The 24072-nt window shown below is 58.7% G+C and overlaps 1 protein-coding gene across 1 annotated transcript in view; it reads right to left on the reverse strand.

Annotated features, from left to right (window-relative positions):
* Window positions 1-16790: 16790 nt before the first annotated feature.
* Window positions 16791-24072, reverse strand: part of ASIC4 (acid sensing ion channel subunit family member 4) — a 75431-nt gene continuing 68149 nt past the window's right edge. Inside the window, exons 8-10 of the mRNA XM_084643501.1 lie at window positions 21778-21857; window positions 18952-19056; window positions 16791-17002 (exon numbers count right to left, since the gene is read on the reverse strand). Coding sequence (XP_084499627.1) covers window positions 16889-17002; window positions 18952-19056; window positions 21778-21857 — 299 coding nt within the window. The 3' untranslated portion in view covers window positions 16791-16888. The remainder of the gene's footprint in view (window positions 17003-18951; window positions 19057-21777; window positions 21858-24072) is intronic.

The raw sequence follows: 24072 nt of genomic DNA on the forward strand, positions 1-24072 counted from the left end.
AACAATGAAAAGGCATTCAGTTTTCTTACAAGAAGACTTTTTTAATAAAAATAGAAGTAAATAGAAATAAAGAAATCCCCCCTGTAAAATCAGGATGGTAGATACCTTACAGGGTAATTAGATTCAAAACATAGAGAACCCCTCTAGGCAAAACCTTAAGTTACAAAAAAGATACACAGACAGAAATAGTTATTCTATTCAGCACAATTCTTTTCTCAGCCATTTAAAGAAATCATAACCTAACACATACCTAGCTAGATTACTTACTAAAAGTTCTAAGACTCCATTCCTGGTCTATCCCCGGCAAAGACAGAGTATAGACAGACACACAGACCCTTTGTTTCTCTCCCTCCTCCCAGCTTTTGAAAGTATCTTGTCTCCTCATTGGTCATTTTGGTCAGGTGCCAGCGAGGTTACCTTTAGCTTCTTAACCCTTTACAGGTGAGAGGAGCTTTCCCCTGACCAGGAGGGATTTCAAAGGGGTTTACCCTTCCCTTTATATTTATGACAGGTGTGATGGGCCACCCTCCCATCTCCCCTCCTGGCTGGGGTGCCCCCCGTTTGCCCTGAGGGGTTTTTCTGGCAGGGCACAGCTGGGCGCGGGGACCCCAGGCGCTGAGGGGCATGTCCAGGAGTGAGGCCTGTTGCTGCCGCACAGGGGTGTCCCGGGTGAGTCGCCCCTCACCGATCTCAAGCCTGAGAGACCTCCTCCAGGTACGTGGTTCCTCCACCTCCCGGAGCTGCGGGGAGTAGCCCGGACATGGGATCCAGGGCAGTCCCCCCGGTGTTGTGGTAAGTGGGGTTGTGTGGTGTTACTGATGGGCCCATTGCAAACCCACCTGCCCATCCCTTTATAGGGTCCCTCTTCCCCTCGCAAACAGCGGGCACCGTGAGTGTTGGTTCGTCCATGGCAGAGGGGTCAGCAGAGCATCTGTGTCCAGTTTTGGGCCCCACACTTCAAGAAGGATGTGGATAAATTGGAGAGAGTCCAGCGAAGGGCAACAAAAATGATTAGGGGTCTGGAACACATGACTTATGAGGAGAGGCTGAGGGAGCTGGGATTGTTTAGCCTGCAGAAGAGAAGAATGAGGGGGGATTTGATAGCTGCTTTCAACTACCTGAAAGGGGGCTCCAAAGAGAAGGGATCTAGACTGTTCTCAGTGGTAGCAGATGACAGAACGAGGAGTAATGGTCTCAAGTTGCAGTGGGGGAGGTTTAGATTGGATATTAGGAAAAACTTTTTCACTAAGAGGGTGGTGAAACACTGGAATGCGTTACCTAGGGAGGTGGTAGAATCTCCTTCCTTAGAGGTTTTTAAGGTCAGGCTTGACAAAGCCCTGGCTGGGATGATTTAACTGGGAATTGGTCCTGCTTCGAGCAGGGGGTTGGACTAGATGACCTTCTGGGGTCCCTTCCAACCCTGATATTCTATGATTCTATTATTCCCTTCACGGGGACCATGTCCATGTCATAATCCTGCAGGAGCAGGCTCCATCTCAGGAGCTTGGCGTTGGCTCCTTTCATCTGGTGCAGCCAGGTCAGGGGAGCGTGGTCAGTGTAGACGGTGAAGTGTCGCCCGAAGAGATAGGGCTCAAGTTTCTTGAGGGCCCTCACCATGGCCAGGCACTCCTTCTCGATGGCCGCGTAGTGTTGCTCCCGGGGTAGCAACTTCTTGCTCAGGTACACGATGGGGTGTCTCTCCCCCTTTTCATCCTCCTGCATTAACACCGCCCCCAGTCCCGTGTCGGAGGCATCGGTGAACACCACAAAGGGCTTGTCAAAGTCTGGGTTTGCCAGAACTGGGCCACTGACCAGAGCCTCCTTCAGCGCCCGGAAAGCCTCCTGGCACTGCTCGGTCCAGACCACCTTGTCTGGCTTCCCCTTCTTGCATAGCTCAGTGATGGGGGTGGCTATGGCACTAAAGCGGGGCACAAACCTTCGGGAGTATCCTGCCAACCCAATAAAGGCTTGGACCTGCTTTTTGATGTGGGGAGCAGGCCAGTCTCTGATCACCTCCACCTTGGCTGGTTCCGGCTTTAGGCGGCCGCTCCCCACCCGATGGCCCAGGTAAGATACTTCAGCCATCCCCACCTTGCCCTTCTCCGCTTTTACAGTCAGCTCAGCCCCCTGGAGTCGGTCCAGCACTTGTCTAACCTGGGACACGTGGTCCTCCCAGGTCTGGCTAAAGACACAGATGTCATCAATATACGCCACGGCAAAACTCTCCATCCCCCTCAGGAGCTGGTCCACCAGGCGCTGGAAGGTGGCCGGCGCTCCCTTGAGGCCGAAAGGCAGGGTCAGGAACTCATAGAGCCCCAGAGGGGTGATAAAGGCGGATTTCAGTCGGGCATCTGCATCCAGCGGCACTTGCCAGTAGTCCTTTGTAAGGTCCATGGTGGTAAGGTACCGAGCTCCTCCCAGCTTGTCTAGGAGCTCGTCCGGCCTGGGCATGGGGTAGGCATCGGATACAGTGATGGCACTGAGCTTCCGATAGTCCACACAGAACCGGACCGACCCGTCCTTTTTGGGGACCAGCACCACCGGCGAGGCCCAAGGGCTGGCAGATGGCTGGATCACCCCCAAATCCAGCATGTCCCGGACCTCTCTCTCCAGGTCCTGAGCAGTTTTCCCTGGGACTCGGAAGGGGGAGCATCTTATCGGCGGGTGCGACCCTGTCTGCATCCAGTGGACAGTCAGATTAGTGCGTCCAGGCTGGTTGGAAAACAGCTGTCGGGACGGATGCAGCACCCCCCTGACCTCAGCTTGCTGGGCAGGGGTTAGCTGATCCGAGAGGGGAATTGTTTCCAGGGGGGAACCAGCTCTGGTCCCAGGGAATAGATCTACTAAAGGGTCATCTCCCTGCTCTTCCCACTGTCCACACACGGCCAACACCACATTCCCCCTGGCATAATATGGCTTCATCATATTCACATGGTACACCCGGCGGTGGTGAGCCCGGTTCGACAGCTCCACCACATACTTTACCTCATTGAGCTGCTTGACGACCTTGAAAGGGCCCTCCCAGGCGGCCTGTAGTTTGTTCTTTCTCACGGGGATGAGAACCATCACCTGATCTCCGGTGGTGTAGGCTCGGGCCCGCGCCGTGCGGTCATACGAGACCTTCTCCTTCCTCTGGGCTCTGGCCAGATTCTCCCTGGCCAGGCCCATGAGTTCAGCCAGTCTCTCTCGGAAGATCAGGACATTCTCCACCACTGACTCTCCATCGGGAGTGGCCTTCCCCTCCCATTCGTCTCTCATCAGGTCCAGGGGGCCCCTCACCCTCCTGCCATATAACAGTTCGAAAGGCGAAAATCCGGTAGACTCCTGGGGCACCTCCCTGTACGCGAACAGCAGGTGAGGTAAGTACTTGTCCCAGTCCTGCGGGTGCTGGTTCATAAAGGTTTTCAGCATCATCTTTAGCGTCCCGTTAAACCTCTCCACCAGCCCATTGGACTGGGAGTGATAAGCTGAGGCCCAGTCGTGCCGGACCACACATTTCTCCCACAAGCACCGGAGCAGGGCCGACATGAAGTTGGAGCCTTGGTCTGTCAAGACTTCCTTGGGGAACCCCACTCGGCTGAAAATGGTCAGGAGCGCATCGGCCACGGTGTCTGCTTCAATGGAAGCTAAGGGCACTGCCTCGGGGTAGCGGGTGGCTAAATCTACCACCCCCAGAATGTATTTCTTCCCCAACCGGGTCGTCCTGCTGAGAGGCCCCACGATGTCCATGGCCACCTTCTGGAAAGGCTCCTCTATGATGGGCAAAGGTCTCAAAGCCGCTTCCCCCTTGTCCCGGGCCTTCCCCACGCTCTGACAGGGGTCACAGGATCGGCAATACTGCCGGACCGTGGTAAAGACCCCGGGCCAGTAAAAGTTCTGTAGCAACCTCTGCCGGGTGCGCCGGATTCCCTGGTGCCCTGCGAGGGGGATGTCATGGGCCAGGGACAGGAGCCTGCGGCGATACTTCTGGGGGACCACCAGCTGCCTCCTGATCCCACAGGACTCCACTTCCCTTGTGGGAGCCCATTCTCGGTACAGGAACCCCTTCTCCCACAGGAACCTCTCCTGGCAGCCTCTCCTCATGGTCTGTCCCACACCGAGGTCGGCCAGGTCCCTGAGCTTCCGCAAGGAGGGATCTTTCCTCAACTCGGCCTGGAACTCAGCGGCTGGGGCAGGGACGGGGCCCGGTTCCCTCTCGCTGGCCAGGTCTGAGGCCTCCGCCTCTCTGAGCCGTGCCCCTCGGCCCTCCCTCCCCACCAGGGTAGGGTCCTGCGCCTCCGGTGTGATACCCTCCCCGAGGTCAGGGCGCAGTGCCCCTCGCCGGCTCTGGCTACACGTCACAACCAGGGCGGTCTGGGGCTTGCTTGGCCAGTCCTCTAGGTCTCCCCCCATCTAGGTCTCCCCCCCCCATCAGTGGGCAAATGGTGGTGTACCCCCACATCCTTGGGGCCCTCCTTGGCCCCCCATTTCAGGTGTACCCTTGCCACGGGCACCTTAAATGGGGTCTCGCCCGCCCCCGTCAGGGTCAGGTAGGTGTTGGGCACCACCCGATCTGGGGCCACCACCTCGGGCCGGGCCAGTGTCACCTCCGCGCCCATATCCCAGTATCCATTGACCTTCCTCCCATCCACCTCCAGGGGAACAAGGCACTCTCTCCGGAGGGACAGCCCCGCGCCCACCCTGTAAACCAAGGACCCTGAGTCCAGAGCCTCCAGCCCTCTGGCGGAGCTGGCCTGGGGTCCTCTTCCCTCCTGAGCAGGTGATAAACTGGCAGCCCCCCTTGCCTGGGCCGTCTGCCCCTCGTCCAGCTGGGTCCCTACCCAGTTAACCCTGGGTAGGTTGGGTCTGCTCAGTCTGTCCCTGAGCCCGGGGCACTGGGACCGTACGTGGCCTCTCTGGCCACAGTGATAGCAGCTCAGGTCACGTTGGTCCCCTCGAGCGGGTCGGAGGGGCCCAACGCCAGGCGTTCCCCTTGGAAGGGGGTTCTCCCTATTTCCCCGCTGGGAGGCCCCATGGTGACTCTCTCTCTGCATCAGGGGGGGCCTGTTCTTTTGGGACTCCTCCCGGCTACCCCCTGACCGACTGTTCACAAACTCGTCGGCCAGCTGCCCTGCATGCTGGGGGTTCTCGAGCTTTTTGTCCACCAGCCACAGCCTCAGGTCGGAAGGGCACTGATCATACAGCTGCTCCAGTACGATTAGGTCAAGCAGGTCCTCTTTAGCTCGGGCCCCAGCTGTCCACTTGCGGGCATACCCCTGCATCCAGTTGGCCAGTTGTAGGTAGGTGACCTCAGGCGTTTTACGCTGACTCCGGAACCTTCTCCGGTACATCTCGGGGGTCAGCCCAAACTCACGGAGCAGGGCCTGTTTGAACAGTTCGTAGTCCCCTGCCTCCGCCCCTGTCATCCGGCTGTACACCTCCACGGCTTTGGGGTCCAGTAAGGGGGTGAGGAACTGGAGCCTGTCCGCAGGGTCAACCCTGTGCAGCTCACAGGCATTCTCAAAGGCCGTCAGGAAGCTATCCATGTCCTCCCCCTCCTTCCGCTGGGCCAGGAAGCACTTATCAAAGTTCCTTGTGGTCTTGGGTCCCCCCTCACTCACCGCAGCCGGGGCCCCACTGCTCCTCAGCCTGGCCAGCTCCAGATCATGCTGCCTTTGTTTCTCCTTCTCTTCCTGCTCATGCTGACATTGCTTTTCATGATCCTCCAGCTCCATCATTTTCATCTCCCCCTCCCATTCCAGCCGCCTCCGCTCCAGGATGGGGAGCTCCGCCGGGAGGATCCCTTGCTGGCTGCCGGGGTCAGGGTGCCCTCGGTATTCACTGGGCTTCCCCAACCCCTCCCCCAGGCCTAGGTAGGAAGGGTCTCGGGATGTCCTCGGCAGCAGTCTGACCTCTCCCAGCCCGGTCAGGCCCCTGGCCCACACTGTGTCCACCGGGCGGCTTCCCTCAGGGAGAGGGATCACTTGGATGACCTGGATAGATGGACAATCAGCTTTTCCTTGGTGGACCTCCCAATGCGCAGCCCCCTCTGCCTGCACAGCTCCACCAGGTCGCTCTTAAGGCGTTTAGCGTACATCTCCCTGCTGGCCACTCGCAGGCCGGGCAGCTTTCTACGGTTTCCAGGAAAAGCCCTTAGTGTGCCAGTCCTTCTTGAGGTCACCACCTTTTTGCCAGGGTCGAGCTGCAGACTCCTCTGCCCCTGGGACCGCTCGCTGCGATCCCCCGGGGGACCCTGTTACTGCAAAAGTCCTTCTCTCTGGTCACACATTCCCAGGGGTTAACCGCCCCCCGAAACCGTCTCTCTCTGAATCTTCAGCACGCCTGGTCCCCGTCAATCCCCCTTTGTTTTACTGCTCCCCAGTCACTTACTTCAGGAAGCACCATCCACGGGGAGCAGTACATCCCACCGCTGCCACCAGTTGTCGCGGAGTGTGGGGGAGTCCGGGGTCTGCACCCCTCTTCCTGGGATTCACTGAGACTCTCAGCCAGCCAGTAAAACAGACGGTTTATTGGACAACAGGAACACAGTCCAAAACAGAGCTTGTGGGTACCCCCAGGACCCCTCCGTCAAGTCCTTCTGGGGGAGCAGGGAGCTTAGACCCCAGCCCTGGGGTTCCCTGCGTTCCACCACCCAGCCCCAAACTGAAACTAACCCCCCCAGCAGGCCCCCTCCTGCAGCCTTTGTCCAGTTTCCCGGGCAGAGGTGTCACCTGGCCCCAACCCCCTACTGGCTCAGGTGACAGGCTCTCAGGTCTCCCATCCCCAGTGAAACTCCCCTGCCGCATTCCCAGGTCAACACTGCCCCCTCCCTGCTGCATCACAGATCCAAAATAGTGAAGTTCCCTAATTGCATTGTGAGCTCCCTCCAAGGAACACCGCCCAAAGCCAGGGATGATCAGCTCCCATGTCTAGCCTGAACAAACCAACCCTGGTATCCTCCCTTGTTTACACATCAACAAATGTAGTGCTCTCCCTCAAACCATTGTTGTTTCTCTACAAAAATCCCTACCTATGCTCCAGTCAGTGCTCTGATGCCTGGATCCAAACTCTGCATCAGTCCCTTAGGCAGTTCTTAAATCTCTAGGTGGTGGGATAAGGGTGTATGATCATTGCAGAGCCCTAGAGGGCAGGTGTGTGCAGGGGTCTGGACACAGAGAATGGCCGACACCCTGTTTCCTGGCCACTGATGGCCTGGGCCCTTCTGCCCTGCAAGGTGAGAGCTAAAGGGTTGGAGAACAAAGGAATCAGGTGACCACCTGGCCCGGGAAAGGAACAAAGCCCAGAGGAGGAGGGGCTGGAGGGAGTTTCAGTTTGGGGCTGGCTGGGACATGGAGTGAAGGGCAGACGGGGTTGTCTGGCTCACTGCCCCCCAAATGGACCCAGCTGAGGGGTCCCGTTCTCTGCACCTACAAGCTCCGTGTTAGACCATGTTCCTGTCGGCTAATAAACCTTCTGTTTTACTGGCTGGCTGAGAGTCCTGTCTGACTGCGGAGTTGGGGGGCAGGACCCTCTAGCTTCCCCAGGAGCCCGCCTGAGCGGACTCACTGTGGAAAGCGCAGGGAGGGGCAGAGGATGCTGCATGCTCCGAGGTCAGACCCAGGAAGGTGGAGCCGGGTGAGCTGTGTGTCCTGCAGACAGGCTGCTCCCAGAGAGGAGACTTCCCCAGAGTCCTGCCTGGCTTCATGGGGAGCAGATCCAGAGCGTCGTCCGGGGACGCCGTGACAACGGAGTAACCTGAATCTTTTGTGATCTTTGGTGCATGGCACCCGGCGATCCCGAAGTCAGCTTGCTGGTGGCCGGCTGGACGGAGAGCCCACGGGGACTGTCTGTGACGCTGGTCAGACTGTTGCAGGGCTTCGGGTGTTCACACCTGTTACTGGGCAGGTGAAATCTGTGATGGCACACCCAGTTTGGGGCGTCTGCCCTGCTTCTTGACGCTCTGCTCTGCGGCTGCCACTCACGGTCCGGCGCCACTCCAGACAGGTGACAGTGGGCTCCCCCCGCCGCCCGTCCAGTGCCTCCTGGGTGTGTGTGGGGGTGGGGTGGGGTGGGGCAGAATTGTGATCAGGGGTGTCGGGGCTGCCCCTCATCAGGGCCGGGTGCGTGGGGTGTGTGTGTGTGTATGACGGCAGCGTGTTCACGTGGCGGGAGGGCAATGGGGCGCGCTCCTCCCTGCACGCACTCGGGGCCCACACTGAGCTCAGCACAAGAAGGGGCCCTGGCAGCTTCCCCCCCCCACATCCCTTTGTCCAGGCAAACCTGGCCTGGCAGCCTGGGGTCCACTGGGGCACCACCCAGGAGCCTGGCACCCACCCACACGCCCCAGGCTGGGCAAGGGTTGCTCTCCCGGTGCGGGGGGGTTCTCTCTCCCACACAGCTGGAGCCGGCTGCCCAGGGGTGGAGCGTGGGACGGGGAACAGGCAGGGAGCTGCTGGCTCTGGGTGGGAGCGGCTGCAGCAGCAGGTGGCTGGCACATGGGCTAAGGCGCTGATGGGCGCTGGGGCATCGGTCTCCCCCTCGCCCCATGCTCTGTGGGCACCTGGATCACACCCCGGTGCCATCAGGGCGCGGCCCTCGCGGCCGGCCCAGCTCCACGGCAGGACACCACGCAGCACGCCTGGCTCGGGGTCTATTTGTGCCTCTTTATTACGGAGCCATTTGTACATTTATAAAACGGGGACTCACGTCTCTCACATTCAGCAGAACAATGGGGTGACTGCACCCCTCCCCCAGGACATCGCCCTTCACAGGCTCCAGGGTTGTGTGCGTCTGTCTGTCTGTCCATCTCCCCCAGTGACAGCATGGCCGTGTGCATCTGTCTGTCCATCCCCACGGACTGCGTGACTCTATGTGTGTGTCTGTCTGTCCATCTGCCCCAGGGACTGCATGGCTGTGTATGTCTGTCTGTCCATCCCCCACGGTCCACAAGGCCGCATACTTCTGTCTGTCCATCCCCAGGGACCGCATGGCTGTGTGCTTCTGTCTGTCCACCCGCCCCCCCAGGGATTGCATGCATCTTTCTGTCTGTTTGTCCCCCAGGGGGTGCATGCTTGTTGGCATCTGTCTGTCCATCCCCAGGGACCGCGTGGCTGTGGTGTTTAGATGCTGCTTGTAATTATTAGAATTGGGAGCACTGGCCATTGGGAGTGTGAAAGGACAGGAAACAGGAAGGAGGGGAGAGGAGTTGAGAGGCTGGGAGAGAGCTACAGAGGGTGCAGCAGCAGTTTGGTAAAGAGGTTTCCACTTTTTAAAATAAAGTCCTGTTGAAGCTTGTTCGTACCTTGCCTGGTTGATACAACATTTTGGCAATGAGGATGGATCTTCTGCCTCTGAACCCACCTGCACCCTTTCTGCAAAGCTCAGGTGAGCCTCCAATTGTTTTGACTACCTGGATCCATCTGTCTGAGAATTATCTGCTTGCAATCAGTGCTACAGAGATTTCTGAAGTAAGAAAGCCTGCTCTCCTAATCCACTGCCTTGGAGCAGAAGGGCAGCGTATATTTTACACTTTTCCCCTTGCAGATGATAAATATGAGACTGCACTCACTGCATCAAAGAATTTTTTGGTGCCAAAAGTGAATGTAGTAGCTAATCGCTACAGATTTCCCCAGCGTAAGCAGCAACCAAGGGAAACCATAATGTAGTATATTGCTTCCCTGAGGAGTCTGATTGTAACTTGTGACTTTGGGAACATGGCAGATGAGATGATTGGAGACGAGCTCATTGAGAAAACAACCATGTTTCATGTAAGAGAACGCTTACTTCTAGAACCACAACTTACACTAGAAAAAGCAATAACCACTGCTCCTCAGATTGAGTCAGCTACAGCTGAAGCCAAAATAATGAGCATGGATACAGGAGGCACAGTCCAGGCAGTGACTCCTTTGCAGAAAAGTTCACTACCACTGCAGACGCACAATTGCAAGAGGAAAACTAATGAAAAACCACCGAATCAGCAAATTCAAAATACACTAAAAGCATGTTTTCGCTGTGGATCCCCACAACACCTTGCAAGTTACACAGGATGTCCGGCAAAAGTCGCTCAGTGTAATCATTGCAAAAAGATTAGACATTTTGCTAAAGTATGTCACAACAGCCAGTTCAATCAACAGGTGCATGCAGTTACAATACCAGATGTTACTGTGCTGAGCGTGGACAGAATCACTACTGCACGTTCCAGAACAAATAAAGTGCACGGTAAATGTTTCCGCCATACCCTCAGGCAAATCACACTCTATTCAGCTAATGTTGGACACTAGCTCAGCAGTATCTATATACTACCTGATTCCCGCTATCTGCATTACTTTAAAGATGTGCCTCTTACTGAACCCAAACTTCACTTGGTGTGCTATTTGAAAAACCATATTCCAGTACATGGCTGCCTGCCAGTAATAGTTACTTTTGGTGATTGCTGTGTAACTGCAGAGTTCTACATTGTCCACAAAGGCACTGCTGTCCTTGGCAGAGATTTATTGGCTGCTTTAAATCTCAGGGTAGTTAATAGATGAATTGATCTTCCTCAGCAAAGCACTCTTGCTGAACACACACCAGTTTCAGCTGGGACCCAACACCAGGTTGAGGAGAAACTCGGCTGTGCTTATGGGTTTCTGCAAAAAGTTAAAATGCGGAGTAATGTGATGCCTGTACGACAGAAGTTGTGGCGCTTACCATTTTCAGTCAGGGAAGCTGTTTCAGAGGAACTGAGAAAACTTGTTCAAAAGGAGATTATTGAGGAGATTGACTCCTCGGAATGAGTTTCACCTATAGTAGTGACACAGAAGAAGGGTGGAGGCATTTGCCTTTGTGTGGATTTAAGGGAATCAAATAAAGCTATTGTGATTGACAGCCATCCTCTTCCTCACCTGGAAGAAGTATTTGCAGAACTCCGTGGAGCAAAGATGTTTTCTACTCTTGATTTGCAGAGCGCATACTACCAGGTTATGTTGCATGAAGATAGCAGAGACCTCACAGCATTTATTACACGAGGGACTATTTCATTTTAAACGTGTTCCATACGGTCTCGTTCAAGTGCCTTCCAAAAAATGATGTCATTGATTCTGAAGAATCAACATGGAGTTCAGTGATATCTGGATGATGTTATCGTGTTTGGAAATACTTCTGAGGAGCATGACAATAACCTGCCGTTTGTACTAAACTGCATCAGCACAGCAGGCCTCCAGCTCAGTCGGTCCAAATGCAAATTTAGACAAACTGAACTCTCCTTTCTGGGGCATACAATTTCACAGACTGGACGAAAACCTGATCCAGATCATATCCTGACAATTTCAAATGCTCCTCCTCCAAGAGATTTGTAAACCTTACTTTCCCTCTTGGGTTTTACCTCCTGGTGTGCAAAATTAATTCCCAGTTATGCTTCTGTCATTGAACCATTACGGGAATTACTAAGGAGAAGTTCAACCTTAGCGTGGACAATGGAGGCACAAGCTAGTTTCGAAATGGTGAAAGACTTGATTGTACATAGTCCATCCTGCATTGCCCACAATTGTCTGATGCTTCTGATTATAGACTTGGGGCTGTTCTCACACAACTGCGTGAGGACAACACAGAAAGGACGGTTGCGTTTGCTTCAAGGACACTAAGTAATGCTGGGAGGAAATATTCTACAGTTGAAAAAGAAGCACTTGCTTGTGTCTGGGCTACTGAAAAATGGAGAACTTACCCGTGGGGCCGCATGTTCAAGTTGCGCACAGACCGCAGCCCTTGGACGACGTTGCCCACCACGAAAGGACTGGGAAGAGCAGGATACCGTATTGCTCAACGGTCTGCAAGACTACTCTCTTTTAATTATGAATGGGAATATGAGCCTGGAACCAAAACGTGGTCACTGATTGCCTTTCTCGCCTGCCTTTGCCTTCACCAGAGGGTCCACCAGAGGATGAGGATGTTGTGGTTGCACTTATTACAAGCACTCTCACTGCAGTTACAAGAGAACAATTTCAAGCTGCTTGTTCAGCTTGTCCAATTCAACAAAAACTATGGGGAATTTCTGACAAAGAGATGGCCCGGTCACCCTAAAAACCTTGACCCAGTTTTGCTGCCTTATTTTAGAGTTCCAGATAAACTTTCTTTGATGGCTGTGTGCGACGAGGTACACACCGGCTCCTTGGGCCAGAAGAATTACAGTCAAAACTCATACACCTGGCACACGATACTCATCAAGGAATTGTCCGAACCAAACACTGACTATGGGATCTGTATTGGTGGCCAGGGATGGACTATCAAACTGAAGCACTCATAAAATCCTGTGTCACTTGCCAAATGCATGATAAGACAGCAGTGACATGTACCCCTCCATTACAGCCTGTTCCTCTTCCTGAAGCTGCATGGGAAAAAGTGGTGATTGACATTGTAGGACCCTTTGATACTGCTCCAAGTGACTGTTATTATGCCATCACTTTAATAGACTGTTTCAGTAAATGGCCGGAGGTAGTGTTTACATCGCAAATCTCTTCTGCTACAGTAATTAAGTTCCTCTCTTCAGTTTTTGGCAGGGAAGGTAACCCCAAAAACTGGTTTCAGATAATGGTAGTCAATTTATTTCCCTGGAGCTTGAAACTTTTCTAGCAGAGAGGAACATTTTACACAGAAGATCATCCCTATACTACCCGCAAGCCAATGGGGAAATCGAACGGTTTAACAGAAGTTTGAAAGAGAGTTTGCAAACGGCTAAACTGGAAGGGCAATTGTGGATACCCTTCACTACTGATTTTTTGCAAGCATACCGGGCTACACAACATGCCACAACGCAAAGATCACCCGCAGAGTTACTGCGTGGGAAACAGATGAATACTAAACCAAACATTGCTGGATTGTTAAAGGCACGACCTGATGTCCCAACCGAGGATGATGTGAGAAAAACAGTTGAACAGAACCAAGCAAAGTCTAAGGCTTTCACAGACAAGCAGGGGGTGCTAAGGAACCAAAGGTTGAGTGTGGTTCCTTTGTTAGAATACGAAAACCCGGAATTTTACATAAAGGGGACTATAAATTCACAGCTCCTCTTAAAATCATAGAGAAGAAGGGACCTTACACCTATCGACTTTCTGATGGGGGGGTATGGAATGCTTCTTATCTTGCATCTGCCTTTGCACTAAGAGGAGCTTATGCCAACACCCAGTCTGCATTGGATGACTTCACCGTCGTATCCACAGAACAAGACATTGCCCTGGAACCGGGGCTTGAGAGACGGCCTGTCAGACCCAGACGACCACCTGTCTGGACTATGTGGTATCTACAGTGTTTTCAGTGTAATATTTCTGCCAACAGTATAGTGTCTTGCATCATATTTGTTCCTGTGGTTAGAACAATAATGTTTATTGTAATTGGGAGAGTTTCTTAAGAGAGGAGGGAATGTGGTGTTTAGATGCTGCTTGTAATGATTAGAATTGGGCGCACTGGCCGTTGGGAGTGTGAAAGGACAGGAAACAGGAAGGAGTGGGGAGGAGTTGAGAGGCTGGGAGAGAGCTACAGAGGGTGCAGCAGCAGCTTGGGAAAGGGGTTTCCACTTTGAAAACAAAGTGCTGTTGAAGCTTGTTAGTACCTTGCCTGGTTGATTCAACAGCGGCCGTGTGCATCTGTCTGTCCATCCCCAGGGACCGCGTGGTTGTGTGTGTGGTGGGGGACATGTGGTTGTGCACAGACCGGGGCTGTGGCATGGGGGCGTTGGGATGCTCCCAGGTGCTCAGCCTCCTGCCCCGCTTGCAGGCCTGTTGTTCCCACACGGGGGGTCTTTCCCCCTGTATCCAGACACCCCCTTGCCAGGCCTGTGCTGGCAGCTCAGCTCCGACACAGCCAAATGTGTGAGCCCTGGGGGCAGCCAGGCGCACAGCACGGGCAGCCTGTGGCTGCAGGGCCCTGGGGCGTGGGCCGGCCAGGTGCCCACGTGGGCGCATGGCTGTGTCTGAGTGCGCACCCCTTTGTGGGTGCTCCTGTGAGGCTGTTCCCAGGGGTGCCCCGGGGCACATTCCCTGAGCCCCGGGACTGCGCCATGCGCGGGTTCATGGCACCGTGGGCCCACGAATCCAGGCTTCATGCAGGTCTGTCAGCATGGCCCTGCACACAGCGCTCTGTGTGTGCGTCCCGGGGCGCCTGTCGCCCTGTGTCTGTCTGTCCAGCCCTCCAGGGAGCACATGGCCATGTGTCTGTCTATCCAGCCCTCCAGGGAGCATGTGGCTCCTTGTCCGTCTGTCCAGCCCTCCAGGGAGCACATGGCCATGTGTCTGTCTATCCAGCCCTCCAGGGAGCATGTGGCTCCTTGTCCATCTGTCCAGCCCCCCAGGGAGCGCGTGGCCGTGTGTGTCTGTCTATCCAGCCCCCCAGGGAGCACGTGGCCATGTGTGTCTGTCTGTCCAGGCCCCCGGGACCACATGGCCCCTTGTCTGTCTGTGAGCCCCCCAGGGAGTGCCTGGCCCTGTGTGTCTGTCTGTCCAGCCCCCCAGGGAGTGCGTGGCCGTGTGTGTCTGTCTATCCAGCCCCCCAGGGAGCACGTGGCCATGTGTGTCTGTCTGTCCAGGCCCCCGGGACCACATGGCCCCTTGTCTGTCTGTGAGCCCCCCAGAGAGTGCCTGGCCCTGTGTGTCTGTCTGTCCAGCCCCTCAGGGAGCGCGTGGCCGTGTGTGTCTGTCTATCCAGCCCCCCAGGGAGCATGTGGCCATGTGTGTCTGTCTGTCCAGGCCCCCGGGACCACATGGCCCCTTGTCTGTCTGTGAGCCCCCCAGGGAGTGCCTGGCCCTGTGTGTCTGTCTGTCCAGCCCCTCAGGGAGCGCGTGGCCGTGTGTGTCTGTCTGTCCAGCCCCGCAGGGAGCGCGTGGCCGTGGATATGCCGGGACGGCGGCCTGAGGTTGTCGGGATGCTCCCAGGAGCTCAGTCTGTGCCCAGCCTGGGGGCTGCTCTGAGCCACGGGGGGCGCGGGGGGGAGGTGTCTACTCAAGGGGGGACCCTTCCCCCATCACACCCCTCCCCTCCCCACTCCCTGCAGCTGGGGGTGGGGAAGGGAGCACAGGGCACCAAGCCCAACGGCTGGGCCTGGGGCTGAAAGCGAAGGGGCTGGAGGGCTAAGAGCCCCTGCAGGGGTAGGAAGGGGGTGTCCCTCCCTTGCCCAATGCTCACACAGTGACACCCCCGCCCCCCTCCCCTGCAGCCACGTCCTGGTGCTGGCCTGTTACCCCGGGAGCAGAGTCTGTAACTACAGTGCAAGGTGCTGCCCTCCCGGCCAGGACCCTGCTGCCGCGGTGACCCCTCGGGGCTGGGCTCTGCCCCTCACACACACCTGGTGCCCCCGAGGGGCTGTGCCCTGCCTCACCCCACCCACCCAGCAGCACCCCAGGGCCCAGCTGGCGCAGGGCAGTGGGAGCTCTGGGGTGGGGGGTTTGTCGGATGACACAGGCAGTGCGGAGACCTGAGCACTGGGAGGGGCGAGCGGGGCAGGGCGCAGGGCTCGGGGCACAAACACCCAGGGATGGGGTGGGGGGATGGGCTGGAAGGGGTGCAGGGCTCGGGGCAGGGCCCAGGTCTTGGGGCACAAACACCCAGGGATGGGGTGTGGGGAGATGGGCTGTGAGGGGTGCAGGGCTCGGGGCACAAACACCCAGGGATGGGGTGCGGGGGGATGGGCTGCGAGGGGCGCAGGGCTCGGGGCACAAACACACAGTCTGGGGGGGGACAGCGGGTGCTCAGCACCCAGGGATGGGGGGGAGATGGGCCGGGAGGGGCTGTGGGGAGCTCTGGGGGGGCTGTACCCACAATCGGTGGCAGTGCCCAGCGAAGGGAAAAGGGGAAGTAGGTCAGGCTGTGCCCTGCCCACCCCTCCACTATGGGCACTGGACCAGGGCCCGAGACCCAGCTTGCCCCCTCCCAGGGCTCAAGGTGTTTTGGGCCCCCTTCCCAGACAGCGTCAGAGCCTCTGACGGGGACCGGCCCGTGACTCCCCCGCACCCCGGTGGGCACGGCAGGAGCCAGGCGGCCCGTGGTGGCCACAGGCCCAGGAGACGTGTGTTACGGGCAGCAGTGGTAGGGGGCAGGTGTAGAGGGGCTCGGCGGGACGCACCGATCCCCGGGGTGGGGGAGGGCTACGTGGGGCACAGGAAGGAATAGAGATGGGGGGGCAGCAATGCCGGGGGGGGGGGGACAGAAGTGGGTCTGTGCGTGGACTGGGCTGCATTGGGGTGGGGGTGTGGGGAGCTCGGGGGGGGTGCACTGGGATGGGGGTGCAGGACGGGGCATGCGTGGGGGTAGTTGGCACGGGGGGGGGTCATGCAGCCAGCTGGTGCAGCCACAGGGGGCGCTTGCTGGGCGGGAGGCACTAGGGCGGCCCAAGGCTGTTCTGAGCGAGGCCCCTTCCCCGTGGGGTGGGAGCTAGTGGGCTGCAGCCCCCCACCCCGGGGTGTGTGTGGGGGAGGTGTTCATCCACACTGGGGGCGGGGTTTCACCTCCACAGCCAAATGCAGCATTTACACATGGTCCCTGCCCCCCCCGGCACGTCCCCCGGTCCCCGTGCTGGGCCCGATCCTCGGGCCGGGCTGTTTTCCGGCCAGTGCCACGTCTGTCCAGGCCGGCTGCTCCCTGGGGCAGGGCTGCGCGGCTCTGTTCTGCGCTGGGTGCTTCGTGCTGGGCCAACCCCGGCGCTGGCTGGGCGTGGGGCTGCCGTGCTGGGCCGGTCCTGGGGCCGGGCGGGAGGGGAGCGGGCAGGGGTGAGGGTCCAAAGCATCTACGGCCTCTCCGGGAGGCGCCAGGTGTGGCTGACGGGCTGGGGCGGGGGGCCGGCTGGGGAGGGGATGGGCCCGGTGCCCACCGTGCCAGGCGCTGGTGCCGTTCTCCGTGCAGCCCGTGGGGCTGGGGGGCCCTTTGCGCCCGCAGTGCTGAGCCCGGCCTAGCAGGCGAAGTCCTCGAAGACGCCCTGGTGGGCGTCGCGGTGGCGGTGGTTGGGCAGGATGCTGGTGCTGTACGTGCCCTCGGCGTGTCGGCCCAGCGTCCCGCAGGGGCTCTGCAGGGGAAGGCACTGTCAGCACCGCAGCCGGGGTCCCCCTGCCCCACAGGGAGCTAGGCCTGGTGCCCCCCCCCCCCCGCGAGACCCCTCCCGGCCTACGAGGCCCGTGGGCCGGCTCTGCTGGGCCGTACGTTCCCCCTCCCCCAGGTGTTTCTGCACCTCCTGCTGGCGAGGCCCTGCCCGTCCCTGAGAGCCCAGGGCAGGGCGAGGAGCCCGGTGCCATCCAGCCGCGGTACAGGCCCCAGGGGGCTGTCTCCGGCCCTGCCTTCGCCACACCGGCCACGTGTGTGTGGGGACGTGGTTACAGCCAGGGCAGGGTCCGACCAGGCCCCATCCATGCAGGGGACAAACACCCCTCGCCGTTAGCCTGGGCCTGGCTCCCCCCTCACTCCACCAGCTGGAGATTAAACGACCCCCCAGGGTCCCTGGCTGCAGCCGGGCACTGGGGCACTGGACACACCAGCCCCATACAGAGCGACTCCGCTGGGTTGTTTGTATCAGCCATTTGCACCCAGGGCCGGGAGCCCTCCCCCCAGCCCCCAGCCCCCAGCCCCCAGGGCCGGGAGCCCTCCCCCCAGCCCCCTCCATCTCCCCTCGCTCGGAGGAACCAGTGACGCTGTAACGCCTGTCCCAGAGCAATTGCAGCGTGATCACGATGCGGGCATGACAAGGGCACCTGCCGGACACCGGCCCTACCTGCCCAGCAGGGGGCAGCGCGGCCTGGCCACCGTGCTCCTGCGGTGACGGGGCAGCCACGGGCATCCCCCAGGGACAGTCAGCACCGGGCCTGGCACGTGCCGCTCACTAGGGGCCGGGTTCTGGTCTCCCCCACTCTCTGGGACCTGGCGTCACACCGCGGCCGCGCACAGAGCTACCCCTGACTGACCCCAGAGCGAGAGCACCGTCAGCCCCAGACCCGCCTGTCGCTCGGGCTGGGGGGCGCCGGACGAGTCGATCGCCAGCTACGGCCACCAGCCCCTGCAGCCAGCAGAGCCCCAGGCCCCCCGGGGCAGGCAGCCGGCCCCTGGGCTGATTTCCCTGGGGCCTGGGAGGGGTCCCTGGTCCCTGCTGCTGGTCGCACAGACGCGAGCAATGAGCCTTTCCAAGGAGTTTTAATGACTTTGATTTTTGCACTAGGAGGAAATTAAACTAAATCCAGCCGGTGCTGACGGCCACAGCGGCCGAGTTCGCGACACTGGGCGAGCGATTACCAGCATCATTGCACAGTGGGTCACTCCGCGCCCATGACACAGCCCTGGGGCCTGGGCTCCAGCCTAGCTCCGCTAATGCACCCCAAATACAGAGGCGGGGGCTGACGCCGTGGGCCAGTCTCAGGGCCGCAGGGCCCTCTTGTAACAAGCAGAGACCTCGGCCAGCACTAGCGGGCACCTGCCCAGGCAGCCGGGGCGACGGGCCGTGGCAAAGGGCAGCCGGTGGAGCCCCCGACCCGGGAGGGGCCAAGGCCCTGGCGGGGACAGACTGGGGTTACTTGGTCTCGGCCCAGCGCGGGGGCAGGACTAGCTGGGCCTTTCCAGCCTGAAATCCCCATGGTCTGAGACGGCGTAAAACCCAGCGTGTCTGGGGAGCGGGACGTGCTGAACGACCTGCCATGCCCAGCCCCACGGGGCCCCGGGGGGCTGGGGAGCGGGGGGTGCCCAGCCTGATGGTGGGTCTGGGGCCGTGCCCAGCCTGGCAGGGAGCCGCCTCCGTGCAGGGACCCAGCAGCATTGATCTCAGCCCCGCGGCGCGGGGACAAGGGGTGAGAACCGTCAGCGCCGCACTTACAAAATCCCCCTCTTTGTGCTTAGACTCCCCCCACCCTGCCCCGGGCGTCTCACTGTCCAGGCCCCTTTCCCCCCACCCAAAAAGCCCCCCCCGCCTCACCCACCGTCCTCCCGCCCGGTGTCGCTGGCTGGGCCCGTTCACCACGCCCGGGGGCCGCGTACCTGATCGTTGTGCTCCTCCAGCCCCAGCGTGGCGATGCTGCCCGCTGGCTTCCTCAGGGGCGGCTTGGAGCGGCCCAGAGCCCGGCTCACCTTGTCCCGGATCACCTGGGCGGGCGAGAGCGTGGGGGGGGGCTGCTCAGCGCACATGTGTACAGACCGCCCAGACACACGTGTACAGACATGCCCAGACACACGAGTACAGCCCAGACACACGTGTACAGACATGCCCAGACACACATGTACACACATCCAGACACGTGTACAGACACGCCCAGACACACATGTACACACATCCAGACACGTGTACAGACACGCCTAGACACATGAGTACAGCCCAGACACACATGTACAGACCACCCGTACACATGTCCAGACACGTGTACAGCCCAGACACACGTGTACAGACATGCCCAGACACGTGTACAGCCCAGACACACGTGTACAGACCGCCCAGACACACGTGTACAGACCACCCATACACACACCCAGACACGTGTACAGACACGCCCAGACACACGAGTACAGCCCAGACACACATGTACAGACCACCCGTACACATGCCCAGACACGTGTACAGCCCAGACACACGTGTACAGACACGCCCAGACACACATATACACACATCCAGACACGTGTACAGACATGCCCAGACACACGAGTACAGCCCAGACACACATGTACAGACCACCCGTACACATGCCCAGACACGTGTACAGCCCAGACACACGTGTACAGACATGCCCAGACACACATGTACACACATCCAGACACGTGTACAGACACGCCCAGACACATGTGTACACAAGACCAGACACGCACATTCACACATACTCAATCAGGGTGGTGGGTTAGCCCCTCCTTTGTCCATCTCGGAGCTCCCCCCCCTCCGGCCGCCTGCTCCTTCGCCGGGCGTCATGGGGCAGGGGGGATATGAGCCATGGGGAGATCAGTCCCCCCACCCCAGCTCAAAGAACACTAGGGGCTTGCAGGGGGCTGTGACGAAGCGGGACTGTTCTTAATGTTTCCTCTGAATAGTGTGGGGGGTGCCTCAGTTTCCCCTATGCAGTTCTTAAGTATCTAGGGGGTGGGGTTGTTGGATCATATTAAAGAAGTTCTGTATTAAAATCACAAATGAGTTTGATTCCCCAGAGTTTCAATTCCAGGGTATTACTAATTAAGAGCTCTCTTGGTTTTTGGTACTGTTTCTCTCCCTCTATGTGTGAAACTTGCAAGCTGCTAATTGTGTTAGTACATCCTAAGACAGAGTCTGGTCTCAAAGCAATTCACAGAGAGAGAGAGAGACTCAAAGCAATACTCTAACAACAGAAACAGCACCCAGAGACTCCCCACCCTTTTGTTGTATTAACAATTGTGATTAAAATAGAGATAGAGGATGGATGTGGATGGATGCTTGGTGTGGATAATAACTGAATGATCAGGGAGGTGCCAGCCTAAGAATCCAGTGTCCATCGGCTGAAGAAGGCGTCAAGTGGAAATAACCAGAGGACCCCCCACCCCCCCCGGAGGGCAGACTGGAATCCACCCAACAGCCTCAAGGATGGGAGAACCAAAGAACAAGATAACATCTTGGAGCCGTCAGGAATGTGTTATCTGCTGATTGATTCAGCAACAGCATGATGAAGCAATTCCCATAGACTGGCATAGGAAGAAATTCTATAAAAATAGACTCTAAAAAGTGAGAACTTTGGGGGGTCTGATTCTGCAAACCAACTTCCAGGAGCATCAGATGAGCATCTGACAAGGCCCTGCTCCCTCCTCATGTCCAGGCCGCCTGGCCAGTGACTTGGCATGAGCAACTCTAAGGCTGGTAACTATGATAACAACCTTGCAGAACCTGTGTGTGTGTGTGTGTGTGTTTGTATGAATGAATGTGAGAATAAATACGAGATTGAATGGAATGTTATAGCTATAACTAACTGCTTACTATGATTCTTTCTGTATTCACAATAAATGTGGTATTTTGCCTTTTTCCCTTTAATAAGATCCTGCTGGTTTTTATTTTATTGGTACAACAGGGTAAGGGTGTATGATCATTGCAGAGCCCTAGAGGGCAGGTGAGTGCAGGGGTCTGGACACAGAGAATGGCCGACACCCTGTTTCCTGGCCACTGATGGCCTGGGCCCTTCCCCCTGCAAGGTGAGAGCTAAAGGGTTGGAGAACAAAGGAATCTGGTGACCTCCTGGCCCGGGAAAGGGACAAAGCCCAGAGGAGGAGGGAGTGGAGAGAGGGGGAGTCAGCTGGGGGCTGGCTAGGGATGAGGAGTGAAGGGCAGACATGGTTGTCTGGCCCACTGCCCCCCAAAATGGACCCGGCTGAGGGGTCCTGTTCTCTGCACCTACAAGCTCTGTGTTAGACCATGTTCCTGTCGGCTAATAAACCTTCTGTTTTACTGGCTGGCTGAGAGTCCCGTCTGACTGCGGAGTTGGGGGGCAGGACCCTCTGGCCCCCCCAGGACCCCGCCTGGGCGGACTGGCTGTGGGAAGCACAGGGAGGGGCAGAGGAGGCTGAATGCTCCGAGGTCAGACCCAGGAAGGTGGAGCCGGGGGAGCTGTGTGTCCTGCAGACAGGCTGCTCCCCGAGAGGAGACTCCCCCAGAGTCCTGCCTGGCTTTGTGGGGAGCAGTCCCAGAGCATGGCCCGGGGATGCCATGACGGGGCGGTGTGGAGCCAACACCCCGGGCGGAGCCGTCCGGCCCCACCGGTGCCCAGGGCGGGCACTCAGCCCCGAGCCGCAATGGGGGGCGAGAGATGGGTGCTCTGCTGTGCCTCCCGCAGCGCCCGCACCCAGGCCCACGCTGGTGCTCACCTCATAGACGTAGTCCAGGATCTCCAGGATGGTCAGGACGCTGGCGCCGATGAACAGCCCCATCTGCCCCCCGATGTCCCCTGGCAGCAGAGAGGGAGCTGGTCACGGGGGATTAGGGGGCACGGGGGGAAGGGGCTGCCAGAGCCAGCCCGGCTCAGCCCTGCGGCCGGGACAGGACCCGGGGGGACGGGCATTGCCAGGGCGGGCACCTGACTGACTCCCCAGAGCCACTGGTGCCGGGGGGAGGCGTGGGGGGGGGCTAGTGAGAGTGGGAGGGGGCAGGAGGAGGGGGCAGCGGGAGGGTGTTGGGGAGCAGTGGAGGGAGGAGGGGGAGCTGTGGGGGGGCTAGTGAGAGTGGGAGGGGGCGGGGGGGCAGTGGGAGGGTGTTGGGGAGCAGTGGGGGGAGGAGGGAGGAGCCGTGGGGGGGCTAGTGAGAGTGGGAGGAGGCAGGAGGAGGGGGCAGCGGGAGGGTGTTGGGGAGCAGTGGAGGGAGGAGGGGGAGCTGTGGGGGGGCTACTGAGAGTGGGAGGAGGCAGGAGGAGGGGGCAGTGGGAGGGTGTTGGGGAGCAGTGGGGGGAGGAGGGGGAGCTGTGGGGGGGCTAGTGAGAGTGGGAGGAGGCAGGAGGAGGGGGCAGCGGGAGGATGTTGGGGAGCAGTGGGGGGAGGAGGGGGAGTCGTGGGGGTGGGCTAGTGAGAGTGTGTGAGGATGTGACTCAGCAGGGAGGGGGGAGTGTTGACCTGGGGAGGGGAGACCTGAGAGCCTGTCACCTGAGCCAGGAGGGGGAGGGGGAGGTGACACCTCTGCCCGGGAATGTGGACGGAGGCTGCAGGAGGGGGCCTGCTGGGGGGGTTTAGTTTCAGTTTGGGGCTGGGGGGAGGAACACAGGGAACCCCAGGGCTGGGGTCTAAGCTCCCTGCTCCCCCAGAAGGACGTGATTGAGGGGTCCTGGTTGTACCCACAAGCTCTGTTTTAGACTGTGTTCCTGTTGTCCAATAAACCTTCTGTTTTACTGGCTGGCTGAGAGTCTCAGTGGATCCCAGGAAGAGGGGTGCAGGCCCCGGACTCCCCCACACTCCGTGACAACTGGTGGCAGCGGTGGGATGTACTGCACCCCGTGAACGGTGCTTCCTGCAGTAAGTGACTGGGGAGCAGTAAAATGAAGGGGGATTGATGGGGACCAGGCGTACTGAAGATTCAGAGAGAGACGGTTTCGGGGGGCGGTTAACCCCTGGGAGTGTGTGACCAGACAGAAGGACTTTTGCAGTAACAGGGTCCCCCGGGGGATCGCAGCGAGCGGTCCCAGGGGCGGAGGAGTCTGCAGCTCGACCCTGGCAAAGAGTCGGTGACCTCAAGAAGGACTGGCACACGAGGGGCTTTTCCTGGAAACCGTGGGAAGCTGCCCGGCCTGCGAGTGGCCAGCAGGGAGATGTACGCTAAACGCCTGAAGAGCGACCTGGTGGAGCTGTGCAGGCAGAGGGGGCTGCGCATCGGGAGGTCCACCAAGGAACAGCTGATTGCCCAGCTGGAGGAGAGGGATCGCTTGGATGACCCGATCCCTGTCCCGGAGGGAAGCTGCCCGGCAGACGCAGCGTGGGCCCTGGGGCCTGACCGGGCTGGGAGGGGTCAGACTGCTGCCGAGGACATCCCGAGACCCTTCCTACCTAGGCCTGGGGGAGGGGTTGGGGGAAGCCCGGCGAATACCGAGGGCACCCTGACCCCGGCACCCAGCAGGGGATCCTCCCGGCGGAGCTCCCCATCCCTGGAGCGGAGGCGGCTGGAATGGGAGGGGGAGATGAAAATGAGGGAGCTGGAGGATCATGAAAAACAACGTCAACATGAGCAGGAGGAGAAGGAGAGGGAACGTCAGGAAAAGGAGAAACAAAGACAGCATGATCTGGAGCTGGCCAGGCTGAGGAGCAGTGGGGCGCCGGCTGCGGTGAGTGAGGGGGGACCCAAGACTGCAAGGAGCTTTGATAAGTGCTTCCTGGCCCAGCGGAAGGAGGGGGAGGACATAGATAGCTTCCTGACGGCCTTTGAGAATGCCTGCGAGCTGCACAGGGTTGACCCTGCAGACAGGCTCCAGTTCCTCACCCCCTTACTGGACCCCAAAGCCGTGGAGGTGTACAGCCGGATGACAGGGCCGGAGGCAGGGGACTATGAACTGTTCAAACAGGCCCTGCTCCGTGAGTTTGGGCTGACCCCCGAGATGTACCGGAGAAGGTTCCGGAGTCAGCGTAAAACGCCTGAGGTCACCTACCTACAACTGGCCAACCGGATGCAGGGGTATGCCCGCA

Source organism: Lepidochelys olivacea, assembly GCF_965140295.1.
Source record: "Lepidochelys olivacea isolate rLepOli2 genome assembly, chromosome: 11".
Taxonomy (NCBI): domain Eukaryota; kingdom Metazoa; phylum Chordata; order Testudines; family Cheloniidae; genus Lepidochelys; species Lepidochelys olivacea.